Source organism: Labeo rohita, chromosome 23, assembly GCF_022985175.1.
Source record: "Labeo rohita strain BAU-BD-2019 chromosome 23, IGBB_LRoh.1.0, whole genome shotgun sequence".
Classification (NCBI taxonomy): Eukaryota; Metazoa; Chordata; class Actinopteri; order Cypriniformes; family Cyprinidae; genus Labeo; species Labeo rohita.
This window is the reverse complement of record NC_066891.1, coordinates 7,247,035-7,270,141: the sequence shown is the minus strand read 5'-3', so window position 1 is coordinate 7,270,141 and position 23,107 is coordinate 7,247,035. Positions and strand designations below refer to the sequence as shown.

Below are 23,107 nucleotides of genomic sequence, written 5' to 3'. Positions count from 1 at the left end.
ATTAAAGTGTGTAAAGATTGGCTTTTTGATCAAAAAAAGATGGAGACTTAATAAGCAGTGCCAACGAGAGTTTGAAGAACAGCGTTTATTGTCTATAGTTTTTAGAAATGATGCACAATGACAAATACTATTTCTTCTGAATATAAACAATGTATTCTTACATTACATTACCCTCAGTCGTGATGTCTATTTCAAAGAACAATGGTAATGACAGTCATAACGGTAAATACATTCCCTCAGATTGCTTTGGGAAACTCTCAAGCTACATTTGACCATGTAATGCATCTATTTTACAGTATATTCATCAGCATATTATAAATAATATTGCTTTATAGTTGTTAAAACAGTTCCCATTTTTTGAAAAAGGCATGTTGAAATTTTGTAGCTGTCATTCTAAGCCTGTTCTAATATGGACGATTAAGTTTCTTCTTTTTTCTTAACTTTCTCCCTTTTCTGAGGAATCCAAGGGTGTACGTACAGTATATAAATACAGCGTTGTTGGCGATATCCTGGGACAGAAATTCACAGACACACGGAACACACAACTCTGTATGAAGAAATAAAAATGGCCCTGGAGAAAAATGTTTATAGGATCATGAATGTTCATGGGTTACGAGACCCTCCTCCTGGAATTGACACGTCCGACACTGGTGATGCTACTTTTGCGGGACAGAACAGGTGTCGGGGAAGTGGGCGACGTCTCGTTGGGGCAGCCGTGTTGGAGGAGAATCTCAGCACACTCTTTGCTGCCGGCTTGGCGCGCCAACGTCAATGCGGTTCTACCTTGCGGATCCTTTGACTTCACATCACTGCCGTACTGTTGAGAAAATTAAGCAGAAAAGTAACCTATTAGAAATGCGTAAGCAATCCTGAAAGTGCAAGAATTAATGGAAGCCATCCGAGATTTGGAGAAATTTAGCATTGCATCACTTGCTCACCAATGGATCCTCTGTAGTGAATGGGTGCCATCATAATGAGAGTCCAACCAGCTGATAAAACCATCATAATCATCCACATGACTATGGATTTGTTTGTTACAAACATGCATGTCAGCTGTTTGGACTCTCATTCTGACGGCACCCATTCACTGCAGAGGACGCAATGCTACATTTCTCCAAATCTGTACATTTTCAGCCAATCTTCATTTTTGGGTGAACTATGCCTTTAGCTCAAAGAAACAGGCTCAATAACTCACCCAGACCAGAAGCTGCGTCATGACCACATCGCCCAGCTGGCAGGCCGCATGTAATGCGCTGTGATGCTGCTGCGCTGCCCCTTCAGGCGGGACGTTGATCACTTCCTTGGTGCTGTGCGCGAGGAGCAGCAGAAGTCTGGGAAGGTCTCTGTCGATTACTGCTTTAAGCAACCAAGTCGACATTGTGTCCTCTGAACACTGAGCGGGCAAGGGCGACACAAATGCCCGCTGTTCATATTTGGCACGGATCCACGACTCTCTCTGCTCTCTGAAACAAACACAAAGCAATGGCCAAATTATTATCATGGTGGCTAACCGCAGTAGACGTTATCTCTTTACACAATGTCATGATGAACACTGAAGAAATGCAGCCTTTTTTATGTTTTTGGTCAATGCTGCAAAAATAATTTTCTTAAACAGTATCTTTGTTTTGTGTTTTTCAGTAAAAATATATCTTGAACTTAAGTGCTTCGTCTGCCATTAGGAGATCTGTTCATTTGCTTAAAGCAGAAAGCACAATTATATATATATATTATATATATATAATATTTTTTAATAGTTTTATTCAACAAAGATGCATTTAACTGATCAAAAGTGACAGTAAAGACCAAAAAAAAATATGTTTTTATTTATTAAAGAATCCTGAAAAATGTATCAGGGTTTCCATAAAAAGTTAAAGCACCACAACTGTTTTTAACATTAATAATAATAACAATTATTACTTGCGCATATTAATCAGCATATTAGACTGATTTCTGGAGTAATGATGCTAAAAAATCAGCTTTGCATCACACAAATAAACTTAATTTTTAAATATATTGTTATAGAAAGTGGTTAGTTTAAACTGTAATAATATATCACAATATTGCTGTTTTTATTGTATTTTTGATCAAATAAATGCAGTCTTGGCAAGCATAAAAGACTTATTTCAAGAACAATTAACTAAATCTTACCAGCCCCAAACTTTTGAACTTGAGAGTATTTAATTTAATTTAATTTAATTTTATTTTATTTTATTTTATTTTTTAAATGTCTTTGTACAACAAAAATGACTTAACCACTGTCCACAATGTCCAAAACATTTACAGTCAAAGCCAGCTCACCTTGTTGCCTCCGGTGTCAACTTCTGGCGCCCCTGGGTGCAGGTCTCCCAAATGCTATTGGCCATATGGTTACCTATAGCCGAAAGCACTTTTGTGAGTTCACTGGGCCAGTCGTCCAGGTCTAGTGAGCGCACGCGGGACAGGTGGGTCCCCAGGTTCCGGTGTATTCCCGAACACTCAATGCAGATTAGAGCACCAAGATTAAGACTCGCCCATGTTGGATCTGCAAGGACACCATAATGTTCTCATATAGAATGAACAATGATAGAGATCTCAACATACAGTATTTTAAGTTTACTAAGACATTATTTGAGGACAGCACTTACTTGACCCTCCACAGTCCACACAGAGGTCGTTCCCTTTGGCATTTCGAATGGCCTGCAGGGCAACAGCTTCACTTTGGCTGTTCCTTCGAGCCTGAGAGATGAAAATTACGTCTATTATTTTGTAATATCACAGGGCAAACTATGTAGCAATATATGTGTAATATATTGCTGCTTAACATGATTTATGTATGTAGTAATGAATCAATATCTTTTTGGTCTGGGAAAAAAACATATTAACCAATTATTGCTCTTCTATTTTAGCAATAGAAAATGGTTAAAGGAAAAGGTCACCCAAAAAATGAAAATATGCTGAAACTCAACCTCAGGCAATACAAGATGTAGATGAGTTTTGTCATTATAACAGATTTGGAGAAAATTAACATTACATCACTTGCTCATCAATAGATCCTCTGCAGTGAATGGGTGCCGTCAGAATGAGAGACCAACAGCTAATAAAAATTTCACAATAATCCACAACACAACCAGTCTATCAAATTATGTCTTGTGAAGTAAAACGCTACAAGTTTGTAAGAAGCTAAACATTTTTCTGAAAAAGCTGTCTGAATCAGGAGAGAAATATGCACAGATCAGTACCGTTTACAAGTAAAAACAGTCAGAAACAGATCAAAACAAATATGTTGGTGGAAAACGCAATGGATTTTTTCACCTTATTATAGATGAGAGATTGGAGTGGTGTGGATTACTTGTGGGTTATTGAGATGTTTTTGTCAGCTGTTTGGACTCTCATTCTGATGACACCCATTCACTGCAGATTCTTTTGTGAGCAAGTGATGTAAAGATGGTAAAGTGGTTGTATCTCTTTATTAGTGCTGCTGGATCTTAGCGCTGCATTTGACACTACTGACCACAACATTCTCTTGAATAGACTAGAAAATTATGTTGGCATTAGTGGAATTGCATCGGCATGTTTCAAATCGTATTTATCTGACCGTCATCAATTCGTAGAATAAAGAGGAATCATATAGATCACAAGTACAGTATGGAGTACCACAGGGCTCAGTACTAGGACCATTACTTTTTACCCTGTACATGTTACCCTTGGGAGATATCATCAGGAAACATGGTGTTAGCTTTCACTGTTATACTGATAATACTTCTCTATATTTCTATAATATGCTCTATATTTCTTCAAAAGCTGAATAAGCATTCACAAAAACAGAATGCATAGTTGATATAAAAATTGGATGACTACACTGTAAAAAAACTATTTGTTGAGTCAACTTAAAATAATTTGTTACCCGGCTGCCTTAAAATATTAAGTTCAGTTAACTCAAAAAAAGTTTATTCAACTTGAAATGTTAAGTTATACTAAGTGACAACTTAGATATTTGAGTTGATTCAACTTAAAATTTTAAGGCAGCTGGTTTACTTACCCAGCTTTTAAGTTTAACAAACACAAATATATAAGTTGTTACTTAGTACAACTTAACATTTTAAGTTGAATAAACTTATTTGAGTTGACTGAAGTTTTAAGGCAGAAGGGTAACAAATTATTTTAAGCTGACTCAACAAATTGTGTTTTTTGTTTTTTACAGTGTAGTATTTTCCTATATTCTGAAATAAAGGTGTGATTTTGGACCAAAAAGCCTGCATGTAATAATCTAGAACACCATCTAACACTTGATGGCTATTCTGTCAAGTCTATGTCTCTGCTCAAGTCCACTCTCTCTGTTTAAATCTAGATTAAAGACTCATCTTTTTAGCCAAGCATTCAAATAATGCATCTCATAAACTTTTTCTGCAGCTATATCTGATCAAATGTTCATTATTAATCTTTTAGCTCTGGTTTAACAAACCTTCCTTTTCTTAGTTTGAACAGCAGCTACGCTAATTATGTTCCTATTTGTTCTCTGTTTCTGCCATGGGATTGACATCCCATGGTAACTAGGAATTCACAAGCTCCAGTGTGGATCCAGAACACTTAAGAAGAGATGATGCCAACCCCACAGAGGACTTCAGATGATGCCAACCCTGAAACAACATACAGCACTACCGAATTCTGCTACTAATTTATAGTGTTCTTTGTCTGTTTGATTACGTCATTAATTGATCTTTACCACACATCTCTGCCATATGTACATCAAGCTACTACTACATGTATTGTAAAAATGTCAATTTGGTGTAAAGCTGCTTTGCAACGATACGTATCGTGAAGAGCGCTATACAAATAAATTTGAATTGAAAATTGAATTGAATTATGTCATGAGTTAAGAACTAAGTGTGCTATTTGATAGCGATCTTTCAGTTGAAAGCGACGTTTGTAAATCAACATTTTTCCATCTTAAAAATATCTCTGAATTAGAACATATGCTCTCAGTGTCAAATGCAGAGATTTTAACTAATGTATTCCTCACCTCAAGGTTCGATTATTGTAATGCTTTATTGGGTTGGTTGCTCTGCATGCTTAATAAACAAACTCCAGCTGGTCCAAAATAAAGCCCTGAATGGTTTAGGCTCCTCAGTACTTGAGCGAGCTCTTATTGCATTATAGTCCTTCACATCTGCTGCTTTCTCAAACCTCTGGCCATTTGATAATACCTAGAATATCAAAATCAACTGCGGGCGGCAGTTCCTTTTCCTATTTAGCGCCCAAACTCTGGAATAATCTTCCTAGTGTTGTTTGGGAGGCAGACAAACTCAGTTTAAATCTAGATTAAAGACCCATCTCTTTTACCTGGCTTACATGTAACTCACTATTGCATTTTAATAATTCAAAACCATTAAAGGATTATTAGGCTGTATTAATTAGGTCAGCCAGAACCAGGAACACTTCCCATAACACCCTATGTACTTGTTACATCATAAGAAGAATGGCATCTGCGCTAATCAGTCTGTTTCATTTTTATTCCAAGGTCACTGTAGCCACCTGGATCCAGTCTGTATCCAGTCCAGATGGTGTATCAGCACCTGGAGATGCCTTGAATGTCAGTGGAGACCATATCAACTAGATGAGCCCTGAAGACAGATCCCCTGTAAAGACCTTGTCAACTAGATGGCACAAATCTTTAGCAAAGACTACAAGAACTAGACGAGTCCTCTGCACAGACCCTGTGGCCAGGTTTGACTCCTTCACCATGTGATGTATTCAATCTTTAAGGGGAAAGAACTGGATGGATGTTCTGAGTGATGCCAGTTCACAATCTGACTTGAAAGCCTGGAATTAAACCACTCCATGCTGGTTTTGTCTGGCCTGAGGAGAACTGGCCTGGTTTCTCTCATGAAGCTGAATGAAGTTTGGGTTCCTTGCCACTTTTGCCTTTTGGCTTGTTTAGTTGTGGACACTTAATATTAGGCAATATTATGAACTTGACTGCACAAACAGCATTGGAAGAGAACTGAACTAAGCTGGGTAATGACATTACTGAATTTTGAACTTTTAATGGAAAATTGACTGTTTACAGCAGAATTGAATTAGCATTTTTTGCAAATGTGCATTATTGAAACACTATTTTCCTGTTTAACTCTGTAAAGCTGTTTTGACACAATCTGTATTGTATACATCGCTATAAAATTAAGGTGACTTGACTTGATGTTTTAATGCTAAATGTCTCCAAATCTTATTTTGATGAAGAAACAAATTAATCTACATCTTGGATGTAAATTTTTTAGCAAATTTATCATTTTTGGGTGAACTATTCCTTTAAAGATTTACTAATGTATATTGCAGATACACTACCAGTCAAAAGTTTTTGAACAATAAGTCTCTTCTACTCACCAAGCCTGCATTTTTTGATCCAAAGTAAGGCAAAAACATTAAAAATTTTGAAATATTTTTACCATTTAAAAGAACTTTTTTCTATTTCAGTATATTTTAAAATGTAATTTATTCCTGTGACGCAAAGATGAATTTTCCGCATCATTACTCCAGTTTTCAGTGTCACCTGATCCTTCAGAAATCATTCTAATATGCTGATTTGCCGTTCAAGAATTTTTTTTATTATCATTATTATCAATATTTAAAACAGCTGAGCACATTTCTTCAGGATTCTTTGATGAACAGAAAGATCCAAAGATCAGTTTTTATCTGAGATTAAAAAAAAAAACTTTTGTGAAATTATACACTATACCATTAAAAAGCTCAGAGTCAATTTAATTTTTTTTTTTTTTGCAAAAGAAATGATAGAAATGAATACTTTTATTTAGCGAGGAGGCTTTAAATTGATAAAAATTGATGATAAGGACATTTATAATGTTACAAAAGATTTCTATTTCAGATAAACGCTGTTCTTCTGAACTTTCTGTTCATCAAAGAAACCTGAAAAAAATTCTATTCAGCTGTTTTCAACATAATAAAAGAGCAAATCACAATTTTAGAATGATTTCTGAAGGATCATGTGAATGATGCTAAAATTCGGCTTTGAAATCACTTGAATAAATTACATTTTAAAATATATTCAAATAGAAAACAGTTATTTTAAATAGTAAATACATTTTTCAGAATTTTACTGGTTTTGCTGTACTTTGGATCACATAAATGCAGGCTTGGTGAGCAGAAGAGACTTCTTTAAAAAATCCTGCTAGTGTAAAAAGTGCAGAACTGTTCTCAAAAGTTATACTGTCAAGCTGATAGAGATCAGAATATTTTTTGTTGCCCTCTTTACCTTATTTCTGCTCTCACAGCTCTGTAGACTTGCGAGGATCTGGCTTTCGATGGCCTGAACCCAGGCGTCCCTGTCCTCTTGACTTTGGGCTTCAAAATGCCAGCTCTGTCCTGTGCTCGATATGATGATGAAGTCTGCGCTCTCCTCTTCTGTTTGGGCGAGAGCAACGGTTATTTACACGAGAGGAAGGGATCAATAAAAACACCCATTGTGTCCTCGGCCTAATGTAACGTCTCAGTATAATTATGTGTTTGAGAGAGACAGGAACACAGAAACACTCAGACCCATTTCCTGTAATCTAATGATGTGACAAGAGATGGACACGGACACAAACTGCAGAAAAGACAGTGAGACGGAGTCAGCTCAGCCACTCGTTTCATACATTCACATTACCTGTTTTGTTAATGTTTCTCAAGCTACCAAAGCTTTTTAATTTCCACATTTTGCGCTTGGCTTGCGGTGCAAGAAATTAGTCCAGGGCGGCAGAGGATAAGAGGAAAGAGAGGAAGAAAAGACAGAGGAAAGAAAGAAGTAAAAGAGATTGTAAAAGGACCTTAGAGAAAGCAATTAATCAGGTCCACATTGGAAAAGAAAGCAAAGCAAATTCACCTCAACTATTCATCATAATACTAACAATGATTGCTTTATCGGTGAAACTGAATCTGGTAATCTTTCATAAATCTGATCTCTTACCCTCAGCCTGCCCAGCTGCTGCGTCTCCTTTCAAGTTAATACTTCTGTTGCGTTTTTTCTTCTTCCTGTCAGTCATTGGAGAAGACGGGATGTGGTCTTTTCCTAAAGGTGGACTTGTAGCCCCCTCAATGCTTGAGTCTATTAAGAAACAAAATCATTTCTTGCAAAAGATTTGTAACCATTCTGATGATAAATCTGCACCCAAAATAGAATTACATTGAGTATATTTAATTATATTATAGTAATGGTAACACTTTATGTGTCATTTGTTAACATTAGTTCATGTATTAACTAACATGAACAAACAATGAACAATACAATCATTACACTTTATATATATACACAAACTCACATGCACGCACAATATATATTAACAATTATGTTATAAAATGCTAATTATATATATATATTCACATACACGCACGCACAATATATATAAACAATTATGTTATAAAATATAAAATTAACTAACATGAACGAACAATGAACAATACAATTATTACACTTTTTATCAATCTTTGTTAAAATTATGTAATAAAAATACAGTTGTTCATTGTTAGTTAAATGCATTAACTAATGTTAACAAACACAACTTGTGATTAGAATGTTAGTAAATGCTAAAATTAACATTAATAAACCTAATGAACCTTATTGTGTTACCATAATCATTAGTACAATAGCATTTTATAACATAATTGTTTATATATATTCTGCGTGCATGTGTGTGTATATACATACATATATATATATATATATATAATTTGCATTTTATAACATAATTGTATATATATATTGTGCGTGCATGTGTGTGTGTATATATATATATATATATATAATTAGCATTTTCTAACATAATTGTTTATATATATTGTGTGTGCATTTTGTGTGTATATATATACACACACAATAAATGTACATAGTAATGTAATAAAATGCTAATTATATATATATATATATATATATTCACACACACCTACACGCACGCACAATATATATAAACAATTATGTTAAAAAATGCTAAAATATACATATATATATATAAATCAAATTAATCAAAACAACCACTGCAGTAAAGCTTGTACTATTTTCTGTTTATTTTGAAAAATAAAAGAAATAATTTTTGTTTAGTATTTATATTGTCATTAAAATATGTTAATATAAAAAATATATAATATATAAAAAATATAAGTACAGAAACAAAATCATTTTAACCCTAAACTAGTCCATTGAGTAATATGAGACGTATGAATCATTAAAATGAACTGCCAAACGAACAGATTTGCATATGAACCAACAACTAAAATGAAACAACAGGTTAGTAGCCTTTCTACTATTAAATACTATTATAGAAAGAATAAGCAGAAGTATAAACAAAATATTTACATACCCACACCGAAACCTTTATTAGACACAGATGACGGGCAGCGTTTCACCTTTTGATCATTATGAAATGACAAACCGGATCTGGAAGCCTCTTCTACAGTCAGAAGATTTGCTGGAAAAAGAGAAATAATAAATAAATAAATAAATAAATAATGGCAGTAAAAAATCTTTTAAATTACTTTATTAGTGATTGAGTGCGTATGGAAAATGAATAAAATGTTCATTTACATGTAGCACCACCTTCAGAAGACTGCTTGTCTTTACTAAGTCCATTTACACCGGGCACGGGGACAAGAGTAGGGCCAGTGGACGGTCCGCCAGGAGTAACTGCACGATGAAGACGCTTTCCTGGCACCTTTACTGTAACTCGCAATAAGTCCATCTCTTTACCTTGAGAGTTCTGCAAAAACTCCTGCAATCACAGAATTACATATATAGTATGTGCAACAGCTACACAATCTAGAATCTACAATACATTGGTTCTCTTCTACAGCCTAAAGTAACACAACATAAAAGCTTTGGAATGGTTTAAGAAATACTAATGCAATTTTATTTAGTACCATAGATTTTTCCTTTTCCCCAAAAAACTCAGGCCAACAAACATTTTCTGGATTTTATCCATTACAACTAACTGACAAATTCACACCCAAAATATAATTATAAGCAATTATAACATAACATTCTAACATGGAATTATTATATTTTAGAACTGTTAATAGATTATAATATTTTATATTGAGTATTTTCCATTTCTAGGGCAGTTTAACTTGATGTAGTAAAATAACTAAAACAGAAATAAAAATGTACATATATATTTATATATACACACACCAGTGTATAATATAATTAATACTTCATATATACTTTTCTTAGTTCTTATTAACATTTTGAATCTGTTTTTATTTATATTAATTTTCTTCTGTTTTTGTTATTGGTAATAGTTTTTATTTTAAAAAGTGTTTTATATTGAGCATTTTCCATTTCTCATTTTAAGGCAATTTAAATATACACTGCCATTCAAAAGTTTGAAATCAGTAAGATTTTTAATGTTTTTCAAATAATTCTTTTATGCTCATCAAGGCTGCATTTACTTGAGCAAAAATACAGAAAAAATGTAAAATATTATTACAGTTTAAAATAATGGTTTTGGGTTTTAATATATTTCAAAATATAATTTATTCCTGTGATGCAAAGCTGAATTTTCAGCATCATTACTCCAGTCTTCAGTGTCACATGATCCTTCAGAAATCATTCTAATATTCTGATTTATTATCAATGAAAACAGTTGTGCTGCTTAATATTTTGTTGGAAACTGTGATACTTTCTTTAGGATTCTTTAATAAATAAAAAGTGAAAAAGAACAGCATTTATTTAAAAAAAAAAGACTATTTTGTAACAACATACTACCATTTAAAAGTTTGTGGTCAGTAATTTTTTTCATTTCTTTTTTTGAAAAAAATTAATACTATTCACTATTCAATAATATTCACCAAGGATGTGATAAAAAGTGATAGCAAAGAGTTATATTGTTGGAAAAGATAAAAAAGGATGATTATGAAGGATCATGTGACACTAAAGACTGGAGTAATGATGCTGAAAATTCAGCTTTGCATCACAGGAATAAATTATATTTTCAAGTATTTAAAAATAGAAAACCGCTATTTTAAACTGCAATAATATTTCACAATATTACTGTTTTTTTTCTGTATTTTTGTTTTTTCTGTATTTTTTTCCCATATTACAAATGACAAAAACACAATTTTATTAAATAACTCTTTAAAAATATAATTAATCATTATGTTAATAAAGCTAAAAATACTATAAAAAGTATTTTGAATAAAGCACAAACACAAAATGTGATTATAAAAACAAAAGCGTATGGGAAGCATTTAATTCTTTGTAAACAGAAAACAGTATGGCTTGCCAAAGAGCCAGACTCACATTTATATTTGAATGATACATCAGCATGCCGTTGTTTGACAGCGTCACATACTTCTTCTTCCACTCTTTATTTAAAGAGCGTTCGCTGCGTTTCCACAAAGTCCCCTGACAAAAAAAGTGCTTTATTTAATTCATTTTTTCATAATTGCATTGAGGTTCAGACAGACAGAAGTGTCTTCTACATGTCTAAATGCTTTCTGGTGCCACTGCATTTCAAAGAAACCTCACGTCATATCCTCAAGTCAATGCGGAAAAATGACACGAACCTGTTTGATAGGAACTGATCGACTGCTCATGTCACTTCTGTTATCAGAAGCTCTTTTTTCAGAATCACTCCCACGGCGGTTCTAAAATAACAGACACACTTAATAAAGTACAAATGAGAGGAAGGTGAAACACATAAAGGAAGGAAACTGATGTGACTCATGAGATGAGGTAAACATTAGGGTGACAATGAGAGTTCATAGAACCCTAGTTCATAGAAACTAGGACTAAACATACAGTCAAGCGTCTGCTTTACTGTAACAGCTTTTGATGGTGACGTGTGTAATTTCTCCACCAAAAAAGAAAAACAATGACTATTTTCGAACAGGTTTCCCATTCTGCTGTTGGATAAAAATTGGGATAGAATAAATCATTTTAACATCAAAAAATTACACACATCACCTCTAGCAGTATTATATTTCAAATAGAAGTCCAATTGTATTTTAAAATATGAATGATATAATATCAAATTTTCCATACAGTTTCACTGCTGTTGCATATAATCTAACCTGGCAAGATTTGACACTCTGTAATGAGCTCAAAGAACTAACCGCAAATAATGATGTCCGCCGTCGGGGCAGATTTCTTTGCGAGCCCCCGTCTCCACTTGCCCCACCCCGTATGTCTTTGTGACTTATCACAGGGGTAGAAGGCAAAGAGGGGTAATCACTACTCTGACCCCCATTACTGGCCTAAGAGAGGATGATGGGACGGAGAAAAGAATGAGACAGAGGTTGGAATGGTGAATGGTGCAGACAAATTAATGGAGACAAAAAAAAGTTTTACACAAATACTCAAAAGAGTCAAATACACAACAACGGGTGTAAAAATTTGCCATGCATTGATCCGAAAATGAAAACATGTTCAAATGGAATTTAATAATTTAGAGTGAATCTATAATAAAATATAAGAATGTAATTTCTTGGCCAAGAAAGTATATTTAATAATAATAATAATAATAATTATTATTATTATTATTATATTTACATAATTATGAATGTTATTGAAAATGAGTAAAATTACCATCACAGCATAGTACTGAAATAAAATTCAAGAAAAATGTGACTAAGTTCTTACTTTCTGCGTAACATATGATTGGGCAAAAAATATTAAATAATTCAGATCAAATATTTTGTAAAAGCAAATTTTTACCCCCCAACAACATTCAAGAATTCACAAGTATTATGATGATAAAGGGGTAAATCTTACAAAGAAATGTCTGGGTCATATTTCATAATAAATAAAATAAAATAAAATAAAATAAAATAAAATAAAATAAAATAAAATAAAATAAAATAAAAGTACACAAGGAAATTATATTTTGTATAAGGAAAAAAGGGTATGTTTAATATATAAAGTAATATGAAGATGAAATATGAAAGATATTTTCCCCCAAATTCACAATACTTATTATTATTATTATTATTATTTTTAAGTTATTAAAAATAACAGTATAAAATTCTACAAAATTCTACAAAAATGTGACTAATTTCTGATTTTCTGCATAGCATATAATTGGACAAAGAATATTAAATGAATCAGATCAGAATATTTTGTAAAAGCAAATTTCTACATATTGAAAGAACACCACCATGATGAAATTTAATTCATCATAAAGGGGCAAATCTCACAGAGAAATCTCTCAGTCATATTTTAAATAAAATAAAATAAAATAAAATAGGGAAATTATATCTTGTAAAACTAAAAAAACGTTATGTTTGATATATATTAATATCAAGTACTATAATGATAAAGACCATTTTTCCCTCATATTCACAGTATTTAAAATATATTATTATTATTATTATTATTATTTATGTTATTAAAATGAGTACAGTTACCATCAAATAACATAGTATTGAAATAAAATTCAACAAAAATATATCAAATATATAAAACTAATTTCTGATATTCTGCATAGCATATAACTCTGCAAATCCTTTTTGTATTAATATTAGGTCAATTTTAATTAATATAGGCAAATGCAATTCGTGTTTCAAGTATCAAATAAATATTTTGCTTTTATTTTTATGATCTTTTTATAAAATAAAATAATATAAAATAATAAAATAAACGAAACTAGACTAAACTAAAATAAAGGAAATTATATTTTGTATTAAGAAAAAGGTTTTTATGTTTAATATATATTAATAAAAAGTACTATAAAGATATAAAAATATAAAGTTTTTTTTAAGTGTTTTTATTATTCTCAAGACAATTTTCTCCCCAAATTCACAATATTCAAAATATAATAATAATGATAATATTTCTTTTTAATTTACTTTAATTTAAAAGAAATAATAAATACATTTTTTTTTACATTTATATCTTTTTTTTTTACAGTAATCTAAATTAGATTTCCCCACCCCACCATTTAAAACTGGAAGGAGAAAAATGACCTAGACATTTCTCAACATCTTTAATGAGATTCACCCAAGTATCTGACAGACTCATGAGCCCTAAGATACCTGTCCGGGCCCTGACACTGGAGTGGAGGCCCCTGAGTGACTCGGAGAGTTTGGTAGGGATTTACAGGAGGCCAGAAGGGCGGCTTGCTTCTTGGCAGCAACAATTTTGTGAGTCACTAAATGAGAAACAAGATTGTTCAATTAACACTTGCATCTTGTTCAAAGTACCCTGCTATTTTAACCCCTATTTTGAGATCCAACTCACTTTCACTAAATACTCTGTCCACATTGAGGCCATATGTGGCACAGGTCTCAAAATAAGTGCAGCGACGCACATCTATACACAGCTGCTGGACTCTCTTGTCCTCAATCACACGGGCGTTAGTGCTACTAATCTTATCTGCAGAAAGAAAAGCAGACAGAGAGTTTGCACACAACATCATATTACTCAATAACACATACCTATATACAAAACAAGTGTAGCTTTTACCTTGCGTTCCAACCGCTATAATGGGGATTTCTGCTATGTTACGATGTGCGCTTAGCTCACTGTAGTTCTTATACACATCCTGGAAACTTGCTTCGTTTTCCAGGCTAAAAACTAGGATAACGCCATCAAGCCAGTTGCAGATCTACGATCACAAATTTAGGAATGAAAAACAGGGAAAAACTCAAAAAAGAAAAGTCGCTGAAAATCATTCACTCACAGATTTGGAGAAAATTAATAGTTATTATGGATTATGGATGCTTCTTTGGTCAGAAGCAATGGTTTAAAGTTAAAATGTAGCATTTTACTTCACAAAATGTTAACTGATGTTTTTATCTGCTGTTTACACTCTCATTCTGACGGCACCCATTCACTGCAGAGGATTCATTGGTGAGCAAGTGATGTAATGCTAAATTTCTCCAAATAACTCATCTACATCTTGAAAGGTTTGAGGATGAGTACATTTTCAGAAAATAATTTTTTTTTGACAAACCGTTACTTTAAAGCAGATTACACTACTGTTAAAAATTTTGGGGTCAGAAAACTTTGATTTTTTTCAAATTTAATACTTTAATTTAGCGAGAATGCGTCAAATTGTTCAGTAAAGACCTTTAGAATGTTACAAAAGATGTCAAATTCAAATAATTGCTTTTTTTTTACTTTTTATACATTAAAGAATACAGAAAAAAATTAAGATAATATTAAGAAATGTTACTAAACTACCAGTCAAAAGTTTTTGAACAGCAAGATTTTTTGTTTTTAAAGAAAATTTTTCTGCTCACCAAGCCTGCATTTATTTGATCCAAAGTACAGCAAAAGCAGTAAAAAATGTTAAGATTTTTACTATTTAAAATAACTGTTTCTATTCGAATATATTTTAAAATGTCATTTATTTCTGTGAATTCAAAGCTGAATTTTTAGCATTATTACTCCGGTCACATCATCCTTCAGAAATCACTCTAATATTCTCATTTGCTGTTTAAAAACATTTATTATTATAATAATTATGCTGAAAACAGCTGAGTAGAATTTTTTCAGGTTTCTTTGATGAATAGAAAGTTCAGAGGAACAGCATTTTCCTGAAATAGAAATCGTTTGTAACATTAAAAAATGACTTTGTCATCAATTTTGAATCAAATTTGAATACTTGCTAAATAAAAGTATTAATTCTTCCCAAAAAACAAAAAATGGTGTATTATGTTACAGAAGCTTTTTATTTCAGATAAATTCTACTCATCAAAGAATTTTGGGAAAATATACTCAACTGTTTTAAATATTGATAATCATAATAATAATAATAATATTTAATAATAATAAAATGTTTCATATTAGAATGATTTCTGAAGGATCATGTGACACTGAAGACTGGAGTAATGATGCTGAAAATTTAGCTTTGATCACAGGAATAAATGACATTCTAAAATATATTTAAATAAAAATCATTTATTTTAAATAGTAAAAATATTTCAAAATTTTACTGTTTTTGCTGTACTTTGGATCAAATAAAGCAGGCTTGGTGAGCAGAAGAGACTTCTTTAAAAAACGTTAAAAATCTTCCTGTTCAAAAACTTTTTACTGGCAGTGTAAGAATACGGAATTCTTAATATAACGTAATTGCAAAAACGGTCCTTTAGTTAAACACATCCGGTGTAATGGCACGGATAAGCTGCTGTTGGTTTGTTAAATATGAAAAAAGAGGAAGATGCACATTGGCCGAATATTTCTGTCTTGCATACTGTATGCTTCTGTCTCAAGTGTACTTTGCAGCAATAAACACACCTGTGCACTTGGTGGGCCAGATTCCTCTCGGATCAGCAATAAATGACTCTGTCCCTCCACCAACACCTCTTTTTTATATCTTCCCCCTTCCCGAGAAGAAGAGGACAAAGGCAAAAGATAAGACACCTATAAAGCTCCTAAACAGTTAAAATGACAGTCTTCAAAGAAGAGATGAGAAAAAAACAAAGTTCTCACCCTCATGTGACTCAAGTGGAAGATAACTTCCTGTGATGAATCTGTTTACCAGAGCAGATTTTCCACTGCGAAGGCTACCCAGAACCCCCTGTATGCGGCAGAAAGATAATATTTCACTCCAAACAACAGAATATATATCAGTATGACACAGTTGAGAACTCCTAAGGACACATTTGAGATTACTTTTTTCATGAAAAGCCTAAGCTGGATTTAAGTAAAAGTCTCCATTTGTCCACTTTTAATTTTGTTGGTGTTTAGAAGAAGCATTTTGGATTTTAAAAGATCTCATTTGTGATTTTTCTTTCCTACAGGCAATAACGTATCCTTACTCAGCAGTATGACAAAAATTAAAAACAAACAAGCCTATTTGTAGTGTATTTAACCACCCCTAATGAAAAGTAAATATACTACAATGCATTTGAAATACATTTATTTAATTCTAAGTATACCACAAATACATCTACATATTTATGTACTTAATTAAAACACCCTGCAATTGAACTTTTAGTATACTAACCTGGTATACTTAAAGTCTGCTAAATTGGAACAACTAGTTTTGTACTTAATGCACTATAGTTGTGCGGAAGTTGTGCTGAAGTCCAACTAAAGATATACTGAAGTATATTTGTTTGTGCTAAATTGGAAATTTTGCAAATATACATACAATATCTTGCATTTAAAGACGGATATTATTCAAAGACCATACAATTCTCATCAATAGTGACATTAAAACACATTTCAAATTAAAAATGTTTTATCAACAAAATAAAGTTTTATCAACAATTTTTATATCAGCAAGTGATATGTCAAAAGATTTGAATTATACTTAGTATGAAATAAATATATTTTAAATACAGTCAAACCAAAATGTATTCACTATAGTTTAGAAAATGGTAATAAAACATGACAAGAACTGTGTCATATCAATACTTTGTTGACCAATTACCAAGCAATGCTTAATTTTGTTCAGTCTATGGTGTAAAAAGGTCGCATTAGCAATTAAAGTAGGGCTGTCATATTAATCGTGATTAATTTCATTTTGAAATTTCAATTTCAAAATAAAAGCTTGAGCTTGCCTAATATATGTGTGTGCTGTGTTTAATTATTATGTATATATAAATACAAACACATTCATGTATATATTTAACAAATATTTACAAGTATGTTTATTTATTGTAATTTTTATATAATATATGTAAATAAAATATTTTGTACATAAATAACATATTTCTCTTAAATATATACATTGTATTGTGTGTATTTATATATTCATAATAATTACACACAGTGTACACACACATATTAGGCAAACTCAAACTTTTATTTTGTATGCGATTAATCGCAATTAATCGTTTGACAGCCCTACTTTAATTGCTAATGCAACCTTTTTATAATATATAATATGTCACATTTTGCTATCCTCACCTACATAAATGAACTATAGTGTCCTGCACCCACTAGTAAAAAAATATAAAAATTTTGGCTTTGACTGTATTACTGTTTTACTAGGGAACTTAAATACTGTTTTCATAGATGTATGTCTAAAATGATTTGAAATTGTTGCTTGCTTAAGGAATTTAAAAAAAATACATAAATAAATATTTAGGTTTTCTCACCAATCGCAGTTCTGGAATAGCACGAGTTAGGGTCCATTCCTGGCTATTGGCACATGATGCTAAAAAAGAAGAGTCGAAGTTAAGTCATAACTTCAAAATTGCTGAAGAAAATAGGTGTGCAAAACACCCCACCCCATGCTATGGCACTGCAGGGTGTTTGAGTGGCTTTTAATGTGTTACAATGTGTTTTGATGTGCTGCTTTTCAGTTTCTAAAGGGGTTTTGGGTGGTTTCCAAAGCAGACAGAGTCTGTTGTCCTCAAGTTAGACATTCTATATTTAACACAGTGACCCTTTTGATTAAAGTGGTGGGGTTAGTTTTACCTACAGTCACTAGACTCAGTAAACATTTTGTTCTCATCAGGCCAGGCAACTTTCTATATTATAGTCACTATTATAGCTCACCCTAACAGGAAGTAAGCTATATTGGACTGAATGTGACCCTGGCCCACAAAACCTTCTTAGTCTTAAGGGTCAATTTTTTTTTAAATTGAGATTTATACATCATCTGAAAGCTGAATAAGCTTTCCATTGATGTATGGTTTGTTTGGACGAGATACAACTGTTTGAAAATCTGGGATCTGATTGTGCAAAAAAAAATCAAAATATTGAGAAAATCACCTTTAAAGTTGTTCAAATGAAGTTCTTAGCAATGCATATAATATCTTCATGAAACATGATCTTTACTTAACATCCTAATGATTTTTGGCATAAAAAAATCAATAATTTTGACCCATAAATTGTATTTTTGGCTATTGCTACAAATATACTTGTGCAACTTAAGATTGGTTTTGTGGTCCAGGGTCACAAATGTGGAAAGAAATTTTTCAACACTAAACCAAGACATTGAAAATGCTGCATTACAAACAGATTTTCAATATCTCCAATGGTGCTGCATTGGCATGGGATTAAATTAATGGCAAAAATGGAAAACAGGAAAAGTGTCATATATTTTAAGTGCATTGTCTGATTTAGCTCAAATTGGGGTTTTATATTCTGGTCTGTATTAGAGGTGCTTAGCAAGAAAAATAGATGAATGAATCACATAACAGAAAATGCAATGGGATATGTGCTGATTTATGAATATTATGTCTCGGTAGGACAGCTACTGCATTTCTGTTTTCCAAAAAAGATCTCTCATATTGATCTACAGCTTAAATCCCCTCGTTCTGACCCTTGATGTCAGTGACGTGAAACTTCAGATGACTCACTTACAGGAAGAGTGAGTTTGACACGATTTTACGATTACCCGGTTCTCACAATACTCCAACTGAGCACCAGAATTAATGACATTATCACTTCCTTTCATGTCAAGCCATGTTATTTTTCATGACTGTCAAAGTCAGTCCAGGCCTAGGGATGCGTGTCCATTTGAAAACAGATCAGGCGTTGCCCTTGTAGCACATTTCTATGCTGCATCGAAGTGCAATCTGTAGCCTCGGTTGACGGTTCATCTGGAGGTGTTATAAATCTCTGATAATTCACAGGGCGTGAAGGACTGCAGGTGTATCCGTGCAGCAGCGAGCATGGAGCTCCCACACCCCTCTCTCCGCTTTATATTGGAAGTCTTTGCACAGACCCGGCACCCAGTGATAGACGGGCACGTCACCTCGTTTTTTTTGGTGTGTGTGTGTGTGTGCCTGCACAGCTGTGGGTGCGGATGAGATGCTTTTGTTAAGGGGGGTGATACACCCTGGATTGATTAAACCAGCTCACGACGCACAGATGCAGGAGTTCACAGCTACGATCTGAGTTGGCACTCGTGTCGTTCGCAGTTTCCTCTCTCACACGCCACCCACGACACCACGGAAGAGGTTTAACCCCCTCCGAATTCAGCGCAATTCTATGAGGTCATTGTACGGCGGGGAACATCAGGAGTCGAGCCAGTGTGGTTAGACAGTGCGATCCTTATGTGCCATATACCACATGCCACCCCCTCCATCCAAACGGACGCTCTATGTGTCAAATTCTAAAGCTGGTCTCTCTGGTTTTCAAAAGGACCCCTCCTCGCATACCCTCACTCCCATTCATTTCATCTGTGGCTCGCTCCCTGGCATAACACAGCCACACAACAGGCAACTCTCTCAGCCCTCCCTGTTGCCATGACAACCCCACCTCCAGCCGCTGCTTCTGTTCACTCGGAGAACACATACGTAAATATTTTGTGTGCGCATGCGTCATGTGTACAGACACATCAGACCTTTTGCTCGTAGCATATAGTCCACTCACCCCTATATTGAGTGAACATTCTACCAAATAAGAAACCTAATCATCAAATCTATATTGCTCAAAAATATGCTGTTTGAAATGAATCCTTTGTCCAACAAGCTCTGCATTTCATTTAGTTGAAGGCACCTTACTTCTGATCATTAGAAGGAAAACCGACTTACTTTGCTTGGGTGGTTATCCATCCAGCTGCCTGCGGTGATTCAGACTCTTTTGAGTTATCTCTCCGCTACAAAAACCAATGCTTCACCTCCAGTTTAGAGTGCTAAAATTCATGGCTGGATATGGTTTGAAATTAAGAGGCTGGTGATGAAAGGACTGAAGCTTCCGTGAAAGAATGAGATCAGAATACAGGAAGTGGGCGGAACATCAAAGATGGGATTAGGATGTTGGGCAAAATTATGCTGCCTGTGGCATGGGTATTATCAAATTTGTCTCCCATTCCAATTTTTCCAGTGCAGAAACAGAAACAGTAGGGGGTGGATATAAAGAAAAGGCTGGGATGCTTTCAGAGCCTTAAATCTACAACCCTAGGCATTAGAATTAATAAAACCAGAATTCCATAAATGTGTGTACAGACTTCCATATGTCAGTTTTTCACTAAATCAGTTGACTCTGTCATCAGTCCTCGTGTCATTCCAAACCTGTTAGACTTTCTTTCTTCTGTGGAATACAAAAGATGTCTTCTTTTTTCAGACAATAAAAATATATGGAGTCCGATATTGTCTTAGACCCCACTGCATGAATAAAAACACAAAGAAATAAAGTCATTCAGGTTTAGAATGACACCATTTTTAAATTAAAAATTCATTTTGAAAACTTGCAGAAGCCCTCATTTACAATATATACAAACTACCTGGCATATCCCACTCCCATTTTCAGAAGCAATCCTGCTTCTGCTTCTACAAAGAGTTTGAGTTGTGCATGGATGAGTAAGTCATGTTCTCCTACCTTCCTCTTCACTCGATTCCCTCTGAATGGTGCTATAGACCGGAGTCACGATGGTCGTGGCACTGGTTGCAACTGGAGTGCTCTTCGTAAAAATGCCACTAATAAATCTCAGCATCTTGCGGTCACGTGCCGAAGCCCCCTGGGACTGAGCTGTTCTATAGTCTGCCACCATTTGTCCACCTTTGCACTTCAGGAGGTCCTCGGACAGACAGTTCAGGTCGCTGTTGTCCAGGGTGCGACTTTTTCCTTTGCGCTGAGGCTTGGTAATCAAGGCGACAGGGGTCGGAAGAGATGTAGATCCTGCCTTTAATCTCTCAGCCCGGGGGCTTTGGGTTCGCATGGCTATGATGTCCCCTTCAGTGGGCCTCTTTATCCCAACGCCTCCTTTGAGATCTTCATCGCAAGGTTTAACTTCGCTTACGGCCCACGAGGCCCGGAAAGATCCAGGAGTTGGGCTGGTTGGGGACTGGATCCTGGTCCGACTGTCCTTGCGGTCAAGGCTCTTGGAGGAGGCATGGATGCTCTCTCTGGACTCTTTATATTCACGGCCTCCGCCGTGTGCTTTAAGGAGCGAGACGGGTCGCTGGGTTGCACGGACTGGGATGTCACCGAGATGCCTGGCAACATCCCGGGGAAAAGAGGTTTGGGGCACTCCGGTGGATTCTCTAGCTCTTCCATTCTCAGTGGAGGGTGAGATTATTGATTTTTGTCTATCTCCGGGATGAACGCCATCTGCAAAAAGTGCCTTGTCCTCCCTCGGGCTTTGGAGTATTTCCTGTTCCACTGAGAATTTGACAGATTCTCCAGCTTCCAGCTCAACAGCCTCACCCATCTTCTGGCACTCCTGGCCCTCATTGGATCCCGCATGCTTGAGATGTTTCGCTCCATCAGAATCATACACCGCTCCCCCCAAATCCGGCCTGGACTTCTCCAACTCATTCTCCTCAGTGGTTTCTACCTTCACCAACGTGAGGGAGATAAGGTAGGTGGTTTTTGACTGTGAGGTCCCGGTTCGGTTCATGTGGTCCAGAATTGCTCAACAGACCAAGGACAGAAAATAAACACCCGCCGAGTCAAATAGTCTTCTACAGAAGAAAGAAATGACAGAACTCACAGAAAGAGACAATTCAGGCAAGTATGTCAAAAAGAAGCGAACCGTGACCTGGTTCCCTGGAGTCTGGAAAAATTTTAGCTAATGTCCTTTGTGCTCTTTCACACCTTCATGTCTCGTCTCAGACTTCATTCTCTTCATATTGCTGTTCTCTGGTCCTCTCCCACCTATTTTAAGCATGCAGACATGTGCCCACCTCTCCACACCTGCATGAAAAGCATGCTCCCGATTCCATTGACTACATTCAACAAGAGGCAGATGCGAAGGCAAAAATGACAATGCACAGGATTGAAAATTCCTTCAAGGACGACAACGAGTGAAATTACATCTGGGAGACATGCAGAACTGTTAACCTTAGATCAAGGCACATTGTTTCACCAACCTGCTCCACGACGTGTGGAGGAGACGCTGACAGACTAAAGAGTCAACCTGGGGAGTCAGTCTACATGCCACATGGATCGGTAGAAAGGTTTACGGCGAGTCCACAGAGAGAGATCCCAGTGTTCCCACACAGAGTCTATCCATCACGCCTCCGGTGATCGGTGCGTCAACCAGTCGGGGATGTCAATAAAGCAAACGCGCAAGACAATCATGCTTCATTCTAGAGAGGAAGGTGCATCTCACGCCAAAGGTTTAGACAAGTCACGCATCACGAACAAGGGTCCTTCAGATCTCTCCGGTGGAAGGTCTTCTTCAAACCCACGCAGAACGGCACCGTGCAGGAATACCCTGCTCTCTCCATCTCCTGCTTCTCTCTCTCTCTCTCTCTCTGCCCTTGTCACCAGCCAGACAGCTCCCAGCCCCTGCTT

General features: G+C 34.9%; 1 protein-coding gene across 5 annotated transcripts; it reads right to left on the bottom strand.

The window, feature by feature from the left end:
• Positions 1-66: 66 nt before the first annotated feature.
• On the bottom strand, positions 67-23,107 carry agap2 (ArfGAP with GTPase domain, ankyrin repeat and PH domain 2). Of its 5 annotated transcripts, none has more exons than XM_051096351.1 (20): positions 21,188-23,107; positions 20,881-20,973; positions 18,013-18,071; positions 16,397-16,484; positions 16,202-16,287; positions 14,426-14,567; positions 14,201-14,335; positions 13,996-14,111; positions 12,079-12,219; positions 11,530-11,610; positions 11,264-11,368; positions 9,563-9,734; positions 9,327-9,434; positions 7,940-8,077; positions 7,640-7,699; positions 7,247-7,395; positions 2,625-2,715; positions 2,299-2,521; positions 1,196-1,463; positions 67-817 (listed from the first exon to the last, which is right to left on the bottom strand). In XM_051096351.1, the coding sequence occupies exons 1-20, from the start codon at positions 22,206-22,208 to the stop codon at positions 611-613; spliced, it is 3,483 nt and encodes a 1,160-aa protein (XP_050952308.1). In that variant the 5' UTR covers positions 22,209-23,107; the 3' UTR covers positions 67-610. The 5 variants fall into 5 exon arrangements, with proteins under 5 accessions (XP_050952308.1, XP_050952307.1, XP_050952311.1 ...); XM_051096350.1 differs by having other exon boundaries at positions 9,551-9,734; positions 21,188-23,106; XM_051096354.1 differs by lacking the exon at positions 12,079-12,219 and having other exon boundaries at positions 9,551-9,734; positions 21,188-23,106.